The sequence below is a fragment of the Vidua macroura genome, chromosome 3 (genome assembly GCF_024509145.1).
Source record: "Vidua macroura isolate BioBank_ID:100142 chromosome 3, ASM2450914v1, whole genome shotgun sequence".
NCBI classification, from domain to species: domain Eukaryota; kingdom Metazoa; phylum Chordata; class Aves; order Passeriformes; family Viduidae; genus Vidua; species Vidua macroura.
In genome coordinates, this window is record NC_071573.1 from 9024005 (window position 1) to 9040768 (window position 16764).

General features: G+C 39.5%; 1 protein-coding gene across 6 annotated transcripts in view; it reads right to left on the reverse strand.

Moving 5' to 3' along the window:
* The window catches only part of KIF25 (kinesin family member 25), a 40807-nt gene that overhangs the window by 519 nt on the left and 23524 nt on the right, over positions 1-16764 (reverse strand). For all 6 annotated transcript variants that reach the window (XM_053974564.1, XM_053974563.1, XM_053974568.1 and 3 more), the window contains 5 exons: positions 12783-12932; positions 11539-11715; positions 6320-6471; positions 3619-3816; positions 1085-1240 (listed from right to left, as the gene is read on the reverse strand). In XM_053974564.1, the coding sequence (XP_053830539.1) occupies positions 1085-1240; positions 3619-3816; positions 6320-6471; positions 11539-11715; positions 12783-12932 (833 nt within the window). The remainder of the gene's footprint in view (positions 1-1084; positions 1241-3618; positions 3817-6319; positions 6472-11538; positions 11716-12782; positions 12933-16764) is intronic.

The following is a 16764-nucleotide window of genomic DNA, read 5'->3' on the forward strand; positions in this document are numbered from 1 at the left end:
GAAGACTGCTTGCTCCTGGAAAGGGCTGTTGAAACAGACAGCTCCTTCATGAGCTAGCTATCTATCTATCTATCTATCTATCTATCTATCTATCTATCTAACAATATGATATTTGCCCCCAAGTGTTTCACAATTTGTAATGTAGTTTTTTTTCCCCTATTAGCTTCATCAATTAATCAACATATATGTTATGGCTCTGGACACTTATTTAAGTTCTGTCAAATATTTGTAAATTTGGGGTAATAGCAAAATAGCTTGTGTAACAATAAAATAAAACAAACTTGAAGTTTGCAAACAATGATTAAACAAAGGAGGAAACAGCCATTTTCAACACTTCACCCAAGTCATACAACAGACTTAGTTTAAATCAGGCTCAGCGCCCATAAAACATAGCTCTCACTTCTCTTTTTGTCTGTCCCTTTTCACAGTAGGGACTCCAGTACTAAGTGAAAATCAAAGCTTAAGCAAAAAATTCATAGTATTTCAGAAACTCTGAAGAACTGTTACCTCATTCACTGTCAATGCCTTGAACTGGAAATTAAAAGCATAAGGGCTAATATTTTCTGGCTGAAGAAAAATGGACTAATGTACTACACATATAGACACAAATCTGACATTACTGCAGGCACAACACTTGCTTTAAAACTGCTTCCACATTAATGAGGAGCTAAAGAAGAGGAAGTGACCCCAACACAAAACTGTAGCACAGTGCCATGTCCTGTCTTCCTCCTTTGTCTTGCTGCTATAGAGCACAATGTTAAAGAATGTGCAAGCATTCCTGTAGTAATAAAGATTGACGTTTAACTTTTAAACTGTACCTGACATGAAACACTGGTGAATGCAATTTTTACCCTTTACATGATCCCATTGAGATGTTGTTCTTCAACTGAGCTTTGGAAACAACAAGGTTTAGCCTGATTCAGAATTGTCACTTTGTACTCACACAGTGAGCCAGAGCCTTTGAAATAGAGGGCACATTCAAGCAAGGAGGATAAGATCATCTTCTAGTTTTATACAGCAAAGGAGAGGAAAAATCAGGAGAAGAAATCTATATTGCTGAACAAGAGTCAGAATAATCCCTCACCTACGGAGTCCTGAAGCAGATGTGTAAGTTTGCTGTTCCGATATGGGACGTGAGCTCGCTGCTCTGCTATTGCTCCCAGGACATCAGCCAGGGCGGACAGGCTGCGGTTGATGAAGGAGGTCTCTCTCAGTGCTGCCCCTGTCACTCCAGACATACCTGGTAGTGTAGAAAAAGGTACTGGTAACACTAGTTACCTTCAAAACCGCCTTCAAAACTGTAATGTGGAAGAAAGGTTAAAGAAGATTCAGTGTCTACAGATGGTCCAAAGCATCTCACGTTAAAGTTGATCTCTGCAGATGTACAATGCATTTTTGGCTCCATATGTATTAAGAACAAGGAACCAAGAAAATAGGAACACCTTTAGATCAGACAAGACAACACTGGTTTTGAAAACACGAGTCCACATTGGCCCCAGAGAGAAGCCTGGTTTGTTCCACCATTTTTTATACTAGTTAGCTGCCCCATTTGTATCCCTTTGGAAAAAGAGAAGAGACACCGACGGCACAAGCTGCAGAGAGAAAACTGTACAACAGCCACAAGTGTGAAGTATTTTTGTTCACCAAAGCCTGTGGAGTGATGTTTTATGGCATGATATGCTGTAAGGGAATGGTGCCCTTCTACCACCCACCCAGCATGGTTGTATGTGGCTATGCTGCCCCTGAGCAACACTGTAAAGGTTTGGTGTATGAAACATATTGCACCAATTCAAAGAAGTGCTGCAAGCTCAACTCTTTGATCAGTCTGGATGAGGATGCAGTTAAGAGTAATTAATTCCTGCTGTCCTTAGCTTTGCATTTGGGGAAGAGAAATTTGCTATTAGCATTTAGCATCATATTATTCAAATTCAAGCTTTCTTGAGGATAGTGGATGAGGTACAGATCACTTTTACCCAGAGCACACGATCCATGTCAGGCAGAGCTGATGACAGTGGGATGATCAGATGGGGCCAACAGCTTCCTCTACTGCCTACTCTCCTACCTCTAGACAGGTACAGGGAGTGGCTAGAAATCTTGTTTTCCCCTTAGGCCAGCATTTTCTAGCAAAGGAGGAGTTCAAGAGGGAAATGTGAAGAAGTACAGTAATAACAAAAACCCCAGGAGACTGGACAGGGAGGGCTGTAGAACTGTGACTGTGGGAGAAGATGAGCTTGGAATGGTAGAGTCTCCAGGTGTCAGAGACAGAATAAAACAGTTTGGAAGACCCTGCCAAAGGGTGGATAACAATCCAAGATAGGATGAATCTCAGGGTAACTTTACTGGGGTAATTACATATACAGCCATCCTCAGTCTGCTTGTATATCAAGGAAAAGTGGACTCCTGGGATAACAGTTATCCCCCTAAAGGAGAAAACTGCAAATAGAGGAGGGGGTACATGTTTAAACTGCTGATTATCTGCATTTAGTTAGATGAACTTTGACAAAGCATTTAGCTGAGTTTTCAAAGTGAAACACAGCTTGCTAAAAACTGATCAATTGGATTGTAAAGGCTGCAAATGACCCAGGCCAGCTGTAGAGCCAACAGGGCTGGGTGCTGATGTGTGTGAGAAGCTTGAGGTACTGCTGCTCACTTAGATTTGCCCACATTTTAAAACAATTACGAGTTAACACTGCCCTCATTTTCAGCAGAGTATGTCCACTAGCACATCTGATGGCAGAGGACAGTCTGCCACTAACTAACTCATCTAACACTGATGTGAGCACAGCTCTTCTGGCTTCACTGGAGGATCTGGCCTGCCGAGCCCCAAAGCAAGGAAATGTTTGTCCTGGTTTAACTGAGAGAACAAACACACACCCTGTTGCTCAATTACATGTTTTCAGCATTTAGAGCAAATGAAAAAATAATGTATTATATTAGGTTTCTCTGTAGAACAAAAGTTTAACAGTGAGCAACAGCAAGAATTCTTGGCAGTAAAGTAAAAGACTCTTTCATAATACTGGTTCACTTTTCAAAACATTATTTCTGGAATGATACATTTGGCTTCATGGTTTTTCTTGGTAAGAAAGCTTCTCCTTTAGGAAATAATCAAGTTTTTGAAATTATTGTGTGCATAGAGGAGGCAGGAGGAAAATGCTTTGAAGAAACAATGAAAACAATATTATCTTTTCAACACTAATTTCCTCCAAGACTTTTTCCACAATAAAGCAGAAAAATCCACACATGGTGATATCAATTATTACAGATATTTGTAATATTTAAATAATTTTTGCCCTTTAAACATTCCTGTACCAAAGACATGCTAATTTTCAGAGTAGAAAAACAGGCCTAATAAAAGCAGTCTGAACAAATAGTGTATCTGTGATAGGGGTAACTGTCCTGGGCTTATTTCAGACTTATACAGCCATACTTTGAGTTAAACTATACCAGTGTAAAACCGGATCAATCAGCCCTCAAAATTTTGTTTATGCCAGGATCTGTGGGTTCAAACCACCCCTGTGTGAGAGCATGGTAGCATGTATCCCTCCCTAAAGAACAAAGGCATTTATTGTAATCTAGATCCATGAGGATCCATGCCCAGGAACAGACACGTTCACTTACCGACACACTCGCTCCCAGCCAGGTCCACCAGCTGCAGTTTCGTTTTGACTTGCTTCATTTTCTCAGTTGCTTCAAGCTGCACTGGTGAAGAGGCTCTGGAAGAAGAGGTGGATTTATTGTCTCTCATTTTTTGTGTAAAGGTGAAGGAAGCCTCTTTATTTAGTCTCTGACTGGTTTGTTCATCTTCCCATAAAGTACCTGGTTAATGGAAAAAACAAAAGAAAGCTTCTCACTGACACTGAAAATTGAGATGGGGAAAAAATGGGGCATCAATAGGGATGTACAGCATCTGCTGCTTCAGGCTATTCTAACAGAAGCAATGTACAAGCCAGAATCCATGGCACAGGCAGGCTAAATGACTTTTTCTATCTTATTTAAAGTTTTACTCATCAAACTGATCATACCAGTTGGTAACAAGCTTTGGTGTAGATTGTGTTGTATCCAGTATCCCCATTATTGACACATCTGTGTGGAAAACAAGAAATGGGAGTCCAGTAAGGACTTTAAAGAGGCTTTTTTTTAAAAGTTTTAGACTGTTTGCAATCAAAGTGCAATTTCAGATGCTTGGGAGCAGTAGGCTCTGCAAACTGATTCTATGTATTTGAAACATCATCTGCTGGTGCTCTGGCAAACAAAAAAAAAACAAATACTTATTCTGCCTCTTCTATTTTGTCCTTTGCTGCTGTTCCCCCTAGACTTCCTTCAGCCCTGATATCCTACTGCAAGATCTCCACATGATGAGCTATTACCCTCAATAGTGTTATTCTCACTTGTTCAGGTTGGTTACCTACTAGTACCATTCCTCAGCAGAAGCATCTGGCTTTCTCTCTTTGCTGGGAAGGTTGACAAAGACTCTCTGGGAAAGCTGCTTTCACATTAGCTTAGCAGGAATATATGCAAAATGGATTTCCCAAAGAATTTTCTTAGTGTTTTGGTTTTCATCTATCTCTTTCTTTCTCTCTCTGAAAGAACAAAAGAATAAAAGGCACATATACTGCTACAGGTTATAGAGACAACAGACCTCCCTGGGTGCTTACAGAGTTCTAGTTGGAATAGTAGAAAGTTTCCAACTGCAAAACTTGACTAAGGAGCAGACTGACTTGCATTACAGAGTTCTGTACTTTTCCAAGCAGGCTGCTGCTAAACCCTGAGCCAGCTCTTCACAGTGTAGGCAGAGCAGCTGTGTTGGTTTACACAGAATAAATGGCTTCAGGCCATACAGTGTCATACTAAGTGTTCCCACTCCTCTTCAGTTTTAGACAATGAAATTAAGAAACAGCTCTCCTGAAACAGCAGATAATATTGATCAAAATGCTAAAATGCCGTAATCAAACCTGAAAAAGTGCTGGCTTGTCAACCCTGGCTTTCGGTGCAGAACTCATCACAGACTTTACAACTTTTTATTTAGTGACTCAGGTATCTGACATTGAGATATTTGACAATGGCACCTGGCTTTTAAATCAGGATCCTTTACTTTTAAAGAAGCCAGACTGTGCTGTCACACACTGCTGCAGTGAGGTCCCAGCTGCAGTGCTGCTCTCTCTGTTCCCTTAGATGTGCACATCTTCACCCATGTGCTGTGAGTCAAAAGCCAGAGTCTGCATTCAACAACAATTAGACATTTCTGTGGAGCTTTGCTGCCAGGCAACATGGCACGGAGGGGTGGCTGCAATTAGAAGTGGCAAAGGGAATTGTGGACTAGACAAGATGGCTGCTGTGCTAATGGTACAAGCACTGAGTTTAGATAAGTACCATCAGTCTAACTGACAAGAACCTGGAGCTGACTGGAGTTAACATTGGGAATGCTGGAGCTGCAACTTATGAAGTAACTGTGTCTTTTGGCAATGCCCATAGGTAAAAGAGGGCACAGTTTGTTCTGCTTTTCTGATACTGTTGGTTTAATTTCTGATAGCAGTCTAAGGGAAAAAATATTAAATATTTCCCACTTTCTAAAATCATATTGTTGTTGCAGAGTATGAAGGAGATGGACCTCAGCACTGAAAGCAGAGAGCCTAATTATAACATGAGCAAAAGAAAACAAAGTTACCCCCAAGAGCCCCAGTAGAAAGTTGTTCCTCAACCATTAAACTGGTAATTCTTGGTGTGGTATGGGAAAGTAGAAATATCAATGTTGCCATAGTAAATAGCACAAGTATTTTGTCTTTTCATACAGTGGCCTATTATTAACAGTTCAAAAGATTCTGAATTTTTGGACATTTTTGCAAGGCAGAGAGTAAATAAATTTAATTTTCTCAACCAAAAGAATATGATGATCCCTAAAATTTATGGGTAGCTTAACCACAAACTTTGTATGACATGTAATTATTCATTCTAAGTGATGTAACTACTTTGAGTATCAAGACCTTTCCTATCTTATACCTTATCTTATGACTTTCTGATAACACTTATTCATTAGTTGCCTCATGCAATAAGACTTCAACAACTCTGGAAGTCAAGGCATATAAAGAAAAGTGCTAAGTGCTACTAAGATTTTATGAAACTGAAAGTTTGAGTGGCATTCAAACATGAAAATGGTCTGTTATTTAAGAAGGAACGTAGAAGTTAGAAAAATGGAAAAGAACTGAGGGAATGTAACAAACATTGGAAAAAGGAAGAAAAAGCAATATGAAAACCTACCAGTCCACAGACTCTTTTCTAAACACAACTGGCTCCAGATGTATTTTAGTAACATCCTACTTACCAAAGTTATCTCCAAAGACAACTGTGGTTATGGTCAGTGTCACTACCAGATGAGAACGAGAGGAATGAGCATGCACCAGTGTTGGGTGCGTGACTCTCAGCTGTAGGCCTTTGTTGACAAGATGCAAAAATTCAGATGCATTTTCAACAGTCCTAAGAAGTAAAGAAACAGAAAGGATATTTAACTGACTCGCAGGAAAAATCACACAAGAAAGCTGACAACTTGAATGAGAACCTCAGCATTTCCATTTCTCTGCAATTCTCCTTATACTACTCTCAGTTTTGAGCTGCACAACAGACTTTTTCAGGTGGAATAAAGATGAAAATTCAAGCCAAAAGCTGTGATGCAGTCCTGAAAGTGCTGCAGAAGTGGCCTGCCAGCCTTGCAGGTCCAGAGGTACTATAGCTCAGCTCTTGAAGCAACAGACATTCCTGTACTTCATGCTTTGGAACAAAAGACACAGGTTTAGACATTGCTGGAATTTCTGGTCTTACAGAAGTAGATTTGTGCAGTTTATGCTGAGGTAGCTCATTTTCTTAGGTACAGAATTAGGCAAAACCCTCCAAAATTTCTCTGGGCCTCTGGAAGTCATATTTCACATTTGGAATTAAATCCAGAATCCCTGGAAAAAAGTCCAGTTCCACTGCTCAGTGAGCACAACATCAGAATAAATAGATGTGAATTTCTGTAGACCATTTATCTCATACTATCTGTTTTCCTTTCCTGTTAAAGGAAGTAATGCAAATATGATCAATCCAAGGGCAAAGACCTAGGACACACAGTGAAATACACACAGAAAATTAAATAAACTGGCTAGGTAAAGAAAAAACCCACTATCATTTTCCCTATGTTTGCAATGTTTAAAAGAAATTAGATAAGACTGCCTACCCTTTTGTTTCACTGTGTTGCCTTCTTCAATAATCATTGAAGGTAGAACACCTAAACAGTTGTTTTTAGGTGGGAGTATAAATTATGACTGCATATCCTAGCCTGGTCATGGAATGCTCTGTAACAGCACAACCATTAATAACTCTTATGACAGGCCACAGGCTTGGTTCCACAACGCTGCAGTCAGCAGCATCTAGCATGTGATAAAAGGCAAGGTGTTTATGACTTAGATTTGGCTGATTTCAGTAAAAGTCACACCAGGCACAAACTTATTTTATGCTAAGAGCCATACTTGGAGAGTTTAGAGACAGAAGAACAAAGGAAAACAAACAATACTCAACTGAAACAATTTCCTCAAGAAACAAACCAAGGGCATCTGAAGCACAGAAGAGCATTTGACCACACCATATCTATAGGCACTTGGGAGAAACAGCCATGTAAGTGCAGTTCCCTGTGTATCCAGGACTGCATGAGGTAAACAATCACTATAGACTTCCCCTATCAATCCTGAGCCACACGTGCTGGCCTCCACTGTGACACCTCTGCCTCCAGGCACTCACCGGGGATGTCTCCTGCTCGTTTGACCTGGTACAAGCGGTGAACCAGTGGCTGCAGTTCCTACAGACAGAGCCTTACACGGGGGTGACCTGACTATTGCCTCACATCAAGGAGGCACACATCCTGCCTTCCCAAGCCTTGAACTGCATCTTCCAATGGCTAGTCGGCCAGGACTGGAAGGCCTGAGGGGGAAGCAGCCTTGGCTAGGATGCAGCACCAGGCTGTTGGCTTCTGCAAGCTGCTGCTGTGAGCTGGCAAAGGGTCAGCGCTCCAAGCTGCTGCCCCGTCCCTGCATTTGCCAAGGAAGACAGGGCTCAGGGTGTGCTGTCAGTGCTGGTCACCTACGGCTGGGAAGCTGCAGCTGGCTTTGAAGACAAGCAACATCCCCAGCCCAGTGTGGCGAGCTTGGCACAGTAGCTCCTCCACAGGACTGACAGAAATAATATTTTAGTATAATCTCTACGACTTCATCGTGCTCTATGTGCCGCACGTTCCAGGACCAGATTCTACAAAGAGAAGCCCTGTTGTGGTTATGTTAAAAATTTGATGCTGAAAGTTCTCCAAAGTCAACCAAGCTATAAAAGAAGAAAGAGACTGAGGCTTTCGTGATTCGGTAAGATGAACATGTTAGCAGGAAAGAGACTACTGTACTTTAGTGGGTATATGGAGAAGCCAATGAGACCCAGCAGGCCAATATATTCTGGATGAAATATTATCATAAATGAGGATGTGTTTTTATTCAAAGCACCAGCTGTTTACTTTAGATTTTGGGCAGCTGGGTGGCCTCATTCAATGGTTCCCTTACTTTGTTTGGGTTTGTTTTTTCTTATTAACCTTTCTATGTAATTATTAATATAACCTGTTTATGAATTGGACTTTTTTCACTGCTTGCATTGTAATTGAGATACAAGTCCATATTTTTATTTATTTTTGCATTAGAATTTAGTATTAACTGATTGAGATAAATGGCTTTTAAGAGTTTTAGTTCAAGGCGCCAGGTTCCTTTGCCATAAATTAAAATTTACAGAAATAAACAGAGCAGCCATTTTATTAACTAGAGGGACAAATGAAACCTTATTGCAGCTTCTTTTTTTTTTTGTCTCTATGGCACAAGTCCCACTGCTTCTCACCTCTCTCTTTCCCAAAACCTATGAAAAGAGATGGGTCACCCACTAACTATGCAAAGCTCCCTTGGGAAGTGGAACAGGCATTTTTCAGGAATAAAATTATGCCAGGCCAGCATCTTAGTTACTGAAATACCATAATTAAAAACTACTCGGAGGCTTTGATGAAACAGGCAAAGTTCTACTCCCAGCATGCCTAAACTACATGTATCTGTCTTCACTTTCTCAGTCATATGGCTCCTTTCATGTCTAGTCAAAGGAAAAAGATTAGCTTCTCCAAGAAGGATTCAGCGCACACAGGTTAAGTTCTGCTCCCAGCCTCTCCTGGAGTTTTTCATTCCCTTGACAGCAGAGCCTTTACTAGATACTAAAAGTTGGAGTAGAGTCACAGTTGGGGAAATACAAGAATAGACATAGAGAAAACTACTAGTCAGCATAATACAGACAGAAAGGGCAAAAGGATTCATCACTTTAAGCTCCAGTCACTTTTCATTCATTCCATGCTCTTATGGAGCATGCAGAGTGCAATCAAGCTTGCAGAATTTCTATGGAAATTTTACTTAACCTCAAGACCAAAGAGCAGGCAAACCCCAGATACAAATGTTAATCCTTCTGAGAATATTGTACTGCTTATTATTTCATAGAAAGAAAGGAGAGTCCTATAGCTCCTACAGTGAAGAAATCTACTTGACAATTTCTCTGGGCTTCTACTTTTCTATGAGCAATTAAATTGCTAGAAAGTACAAATCAATGAATGAGTATTGCTAGGTAGAATAAAAGTACGTTTGCACAATCCTCCAGTACATTCTTATATTTTTATTAAGCCTTGCTGGGAATAGCATTAAGTCTACATAAACAAACTACTGCTTATGTGACTAAGTCCCACAGGACAAAATTATCTCCACTGATGGTGCATTTTATTTAATTGGCATGGGATGCTTTTCATATCTGACTGCTAATTCCCGTTGGAAAAGTAGAGAATAGAGCATGACAAGAATTATTATAGAGAAGCAAAGAAAAACACCACCTTTCCTCAGAAACATAGAAAACACTAATGCTGTTCTAAGCATTTCAATAGAGCAAGATGTTTCTTTTTACAAACATTATTTACTCAAGGAGCAGGACACTTTTTTATGTGACATCTTGATAATGCACATGCTCCCTTCTGGAATCTGTTCTCATGCTGGGTGCTCACAGAGAGATGTCCAGTTTAATTCCACTGGGTACCATCACCTCTCTGGTGCCACTAGTACTACTTACCCTATTTTTTATTTTTTTTCTAGCTAATGTTGATACTACTAGCGTAAGGCCCAAAGAAAGGCCACAAAAATGGTGAAAGGCCTAGAGAGGAAGCCACATAAGCAGAAGCTGAGGTGACTTGGTCTGTTCAGCCTGGAGAAGAGGAGACTGAGGTGAGACCTCATTGCAGTTACAACTTCCTTGTGAGGGGAAGCAGAGGGGCAGGAACCAACCTCTTCTCCCTGGTGACCTGATGGAACAGCCGGAAATTGTGTCAGGGGAGGTTTACATTGGATATTAGGAAAAGGTTCTTCACCTAGAGAGTGGCCAGGTATTGGAATGGGATTCTTGGGGCTGTCCTGTACAGGGCCAGGAGTTGGACTTAATGGTCTTGTGGGCCCCTTCCCACAAGACATTCTATGATAAACGACATTCTGTGACACTCTATGAGTGTCATTCTATGTCACTCAAGACATTCTATGATAAACGACACAGCCATTACAAAATGAAGCATCTGAAACAGATTCCTCTTGTTAATGGATGAAAAAGAAAGCACTGTACATTTGCTTTGTATGCCACGCTTACATAATACCCAGAATCATTCCCACTAGAACAAATCTTTGTAATGCTTAGTAAGTAAAAGAAGGCATTAAAGTAAGTATAGCTGTAGCCTTAAATACCCTAGCACTCCCTACACTGTGAAGTTGTGTAAATAAGGATCAAACCTGGCATACACCAATGCTGGGGAGGGACATCTTAAAAGTGAATGGTGAGAAGCTTTGCTGCTTAGCTTTTAGTTTGAAGAACCTTGATTTTCAAGACCTACCAGTTCAAATGCCAACATAACAATTCCAGCTTTAACACCTCCAGTTAAGAAAACAGAACATTAAGTAATATTAAGATGGATATTTGTATGAAAAGATCACTTAAAATCTTATTCTAATTTTTTGTAACTCCAATGCATAAAGGGAAAGCTAACACCCTACAGCTGCTTAACTATTTGCAACTTGTACTTAAATTTCTCTTATAATCTGTAAATTTTATAATTCAGTAAGACTGAATGGAAAGTGCTTTGTGACTAGATTATCACTTCTTTTTCTACAGCTGACAAGATGCCATAGATCCAGCAACAACAACATGTGCGGCAATCTTCAGGCATTCTGAGTGGAAGGCACTTAGCACAGGAGTGTAACTCAAAGTAATTGTACAGTTTTTTCTGGAAGGATTTTGACATTTGCAGCCAACTGCAGTCTAATAGACTGAGCTAACAGAAACAGAACTGTTCTTTTGCATATGGTAAAGACTCATTGTTTAGAAGCAATCTGGTGCTTATAATGCAATTTTGTGACAGCTCTACACGGCGTTAACAGCAGATAGTGTTTGGATGGGAGGAACAAGCCGTGTACTCACTCGTGCGTCAGCAATGGCACATCACTCTTCCCTTCTCTGGTTGTGACAACATCACGCTTGACACCAAGCACTTTTCCACAACTGTCTTTGGCCAGAAGATCAAAAATTTCATTATTATATACTTCTACAACAGAAACCTCAACCCAGTAACTTCCTGGTGGCTTTTCTGAAATAAGCCTGGCAAATAAAAAAAGAGAAAAAAGTTTGAAGAAAAAAGTCCAAAAATGTTGAAATCAAACCCCAAATGAACAATCTATAAATAGAGATCTATTCTTTAATTGTAATATAATTACAATCTGATAAAAGCATTTACTAAGTATCTGCAGCCATGAAATTGCTTCATCCATATGCTAATGTTAACTTGAAGAATCAGAATATACAGTTTATTTATACTTGAGGAAGTAAATAGAATTTCATTTTCCAAACAGCTGTGCCAGCTTATTTTTTCCACTAGCCTTCCACCTCAGGATTTTTTTATACCATTTCTCTGCTGGCAGTTATTGCACTCAGAGCTCAGAGTATAAAATCTGGCAGAGTACAAGCAACGAACAGAGATGGGAAATTATATCTGGAAGAAGTTATCTGTTCACAGCCTCAGAAAATCCATAAATTAATGACTTCTCTATTCAGGAGAGTATTTACAGTTAGACAGTTATTCTCATACAAAATTGGTTGGTTCTTTGATTTAGCTTATACTCTTTTCCAAAACAAACACACTTAGCTGGAAAAACTTCTAATGGCTCTTCTACTATAACATAGCAGCATCTCAGTTCAATCCTGTATTAGGTTCAACTGAAAAAATCTAAGAACCCTTAAAACAAAAACAGATTGTAGTTAAAAATTCTACTATCCTTCTTCCTTGGGACTGTGTTCTAATATGAATCTTCTTCATGTAGTCCAGTTGTCAATTTTCACAGAACTTTTTGGAACTTAATTATCTTTTGGACTCCCAAAGCTATGGTTGAAGCATTTTCAAAAGTTTAATTAGAGTCTGAATGCCAGATGGACAGATAACACACAGTAAAACTGCATAATCTTATTGTCTCAGAAAATCAGATTAAGCAGGAGAGAGACTAGAAATCTATATGAAGCCTCAAATATCAAATGGTGGTCAGAGAAGCTATAAATATTAATCATTTTGAAACTGAAATCTGTAATGATAAATACATTGCAAACATTATTTCATCCTTTCTATACAGTTTAAATTGACTGCCACTAACAGCAAGCCTTTACTTTGTTTTTACCTAAACACTTCTTGGGTAGCTCGAGGAATAATTCCAAGTTCTGATTCCTCTTCTATGGCGAATGCTAAGTTCCCCTCTAACTGTGGTCCCAACATTGTGTATGTCTTCCCACTTCCAGTTTGTCCATAAGCCATGATACACACATTGTACCTGAAAAATAGAAGTGCTGTAATTTATTTTACCATTACCAAATGTGTCTGTTAGGTGGCAAGTCAAACTCCAAACAACTGGGGAACACAAACTTAAACAAGAAAATAAAAACACTGCCCTCTATTTCTTTCTACAGATCTCAAAGTCTGACAGTAATTACTGCCCATAACATCACCTAAACAGATTTTATTTTTTTAAGCAGAGTTGAAGGGATGCTTTTAAGTAGAAGTTTAAAGGATCCTTAGCTTGGAATGATAGATCCTGTTAGACCTCCTTGCCTGCCCAACTTTCAGCTTTTGCACTACTGAGCTGCTTTTTAATCAGATCCTGAACCACTGCAGTTTACAGTACAGCATTGTAAAGTAAACCATTTCTAGGCTTGATTTGTGTTACAGTGCTGTGCTGCAAACCACTGTACTTGTATCATAGCAGCTGGGAACGCTTCATCTCTCGTAAGCCTTTTTCAGGCAGGCTCATCAGTCAAAGACCTCAGAGAAAACAGCCCTAAGAATTGGAGGCAAAAATTTTAAACCAAGAGCACCACACAATGACTACTCTGAAACAAGGTGGCAGGAACTGCTCTGATAAGGACAAGGAAAAAATGAAAATGTACAATATCAGTGCAGAGGAAGAGGTACCTATGAAACATCATCTTCTGAAGTAGACAAGTAAATATGTCTAATGAACAGAACTCTGAAAATGCCTCTTGGCTGCACTGAAAATAATTATAGAAAAAGAATTGTTCACAGCTGTGAGCACTGTTGTGGATGTCTGTGCCACAGGGATGAACTGTGATGAAATGTATGAATCCTATCTAGAAAGTGTGTTACTAACATAATCGGATCAAAGTCAACATCCTAAGCAAAATAACTGGGTGGACACAGATACATCCAGCCACAGTACTGCTTTGTATGGAGGACCAACACTGTGCTGTGCAGCTGAAGTTTTGCCCCTCCTTGGCTGTGCCTGCTCTGCTGCCCCTGCCAGCAACTCGTTGTTGTCCACAGTGCCAGCCAAAGCCTTGGAAGACATGCATTTATGGTGACAGGACTGCTCTCTCCCTGGGCTATCTTGTTTGTTCAGAGATACGACATTAGCAGAACCTTCATACACAGGAAGTGCTTCACACTTTGCAGAAACTTCTGCTCTATTAGAGTTGCAAGAATGGGCTTGCTCCTTTTCTGCCAGGGAATAAAATTTCACTGCCTAAGTTACCTCCTCTGTGAGCAGACCTAAAACAGCTGCTTCTGATTATCTGATGCTTTTCCTCATATCAAAAATGTAGTTTCAAGCACATGCCAGCATATTTCAATGAACAGCCCTCATCTAATTGTTTTAAATGTATGGTTTCAAGTAATGAAATACTTACATGCATATTAAACATGCCTAGAAGCAATTATTTCAGAAGGATTATTTTGAAAGCTTTCACTTGTTAGAAAGAAATGTGGGCTGATAAGTCACACGGAAAATACGTGGGTACCCTTTCTGGGAATGTGAAGTCAAAGTTGCAGTCAATGAATCTATAGTAAGGTCCCTCCAGTTTTTACATGCACTGCAGAGTATAAAATAGGTAGTCTAGTCATAGATTTCATGAAGTAAAGGAGATGATATAACAGTAATTGAAAACAAAGAGCACTACAGTAAAATTAAATGTGATAGCAATTAGGGCTGTAAATCTGAAATGAGAGATTTTCTGAAGTATTCCCTGCTGACATAACTCAGTAGAAAAGCTCACACTAATTTTGGTAGTTTTTAGCTAGACTAACCAGAAGTAATTTTCACAGTTCCACCCCTCATACACACTGCCTGGCCAGCCTGTACCTTATTGAGACTTCTAGCCCTATTTCAAAATTAAACAGATCTTTGGAACCAAAAAGGGAGCCAGATGTTTTTCCTTCGGAAAAACAGAATTAGTCTTATTAGAAGTCTCTCCTAAAGGACTTTCCTACAGTCCAGCTATTTAAATTTTCTTTAATTGCTGCTAGTTATAAGACATGGACAAAATAGTTCTGACAAGATACAGATGATGTGATTAGAAGTTAAGTGGGCAGAGGATTGTAACATTGAAGATAGAGGTGCAAGTCAGGTATCAATCAGTGGTGACTTCTCTGCCAAAGCCAAAACAGTGTTTCAGTCAGCCCTAATGAGGTAAAACTGGCAAAAGCAGTATCATATCTAATCAGGTACACGAAATAGTGAATTGTTGTGGGATTCAACAATAGGACAAGAAGCAGATTACTTTATATTTATCTGTATAGTAATAGTTTTTTATTATAGTTTACATCATTGGAGACCTAGCTCCAGCATAAAGTTTTCAAATAGAGAAGTGTGAAGATTTTTTACTATGATTCAGCTATGTGCCCTGATATTTTTCCTTCTCTACCTTATTATTATATATAACAGTTATATTATTATTTAGAAAGGTTCTTATTGTCAAGCTAAAATACCAATAGTTTTGTAGCACTTCTCTCCTGCAAAGAGTGTGGGTGTTCACTATAGCAAAGTTACCCCTAGGAGAGAACACTGTTAAAGGAAATGAAAGGAGGAGACATTAATTCTTTAAAATAAACTAACAAGTTGGATTCTTCAATGCTGTAAAGAAAAGAAAAGTTATCTTATTCCCCTGTTGGCCCTGTATGGCTCACAGTAAACTTTGAAGCCTGCTATACTTTGTCTGGTTTACATATGGAACAATCTTTTCTTCCTGTATATTTGTACTGAAAAATGAAACAATCCATTAAGAAAGAAAAACATAGAAAAAATAAGGAAAAGGAGAGAACACTCCCTTCTACTCGAGCTAGAAGTTGTTACAGACCACTTTGGAACCCAGACTAAAACAATCAGGAGCAGCAAAGAGGTTCAAGGTTCAGACTAAGTATGTCTGTTTCCCATTTACAGTGGGAAGGCTGCTGTGCTCATATGCACAGACTCGACTTTCCTGAGAATCTGCTTATGTTTAAACAGCACTTCTGGAAGAACAAGACAGGTCTTTTGTTTTCAATAACGGAACATTTCCTAACTGAATACAAAAATCTTAGCTTTTAGGAAAGGATTCTCCCCATGTAAAAATTAGTAAGTGGGAAGTACAGCAGATCAAGGTACAGATCAGATATGTCTGAAGATACTTAAGGGACCTGTTGAACCAAGGCAAAATTACAATCATTGCAAAAGGAAAAGTAGGGAGAGAAAGCTGTAGTGTTAAGACTTCTTTAAACTTCTGCAAGGTAGTGGTCCCTAGGTTGGTCAGCTAAAGAAACTGTGGTTACTCATCACTGGTAAACAAGAATAATGAAATCTATGACTTCCCCCAGCCAGGGAGCCCCTGGGGGCCTCTCTGTGGCATATGGAATTCTCAATATTCACAGTATCTTTAGATACCTCTTCTAGGATGCTTTCACAAAAGGAACCTTGGAAACTTCAGTGTGCAGGCTGCTGGAAACTAGGACTGCCACTGTTCAACTATGCCACTGCAAATGGAAAGGGATTGTCTTTTCCTCTACAGGGAGTGAAAGGTCCATGACAGCCCTACCATATAATTAAGTGGTATTGGAACAGGGATGAAAAAGGAGCAGAAAGAAAGTTATGTATAAAACTCAGTTCAAGCCTCAAGGATTATAACAATATGCACATCAAAGCCTCTTTGCAAGAGTAGCTTAAGTTGGCTCAGTACTTCTGAAAAATCACACTTTATGAGCTTCAGTAGCTAGAAGTAATTTCGTGTATTTGTTAGTGCTTGTTACTGATCAGTTTTGTATTCAAACCAGAATTCTGTTTTACCCCAGTGCCTGAAGGAGCAGTAGAATGACTGAGAATGCTCAGTTCTGGTTCAACC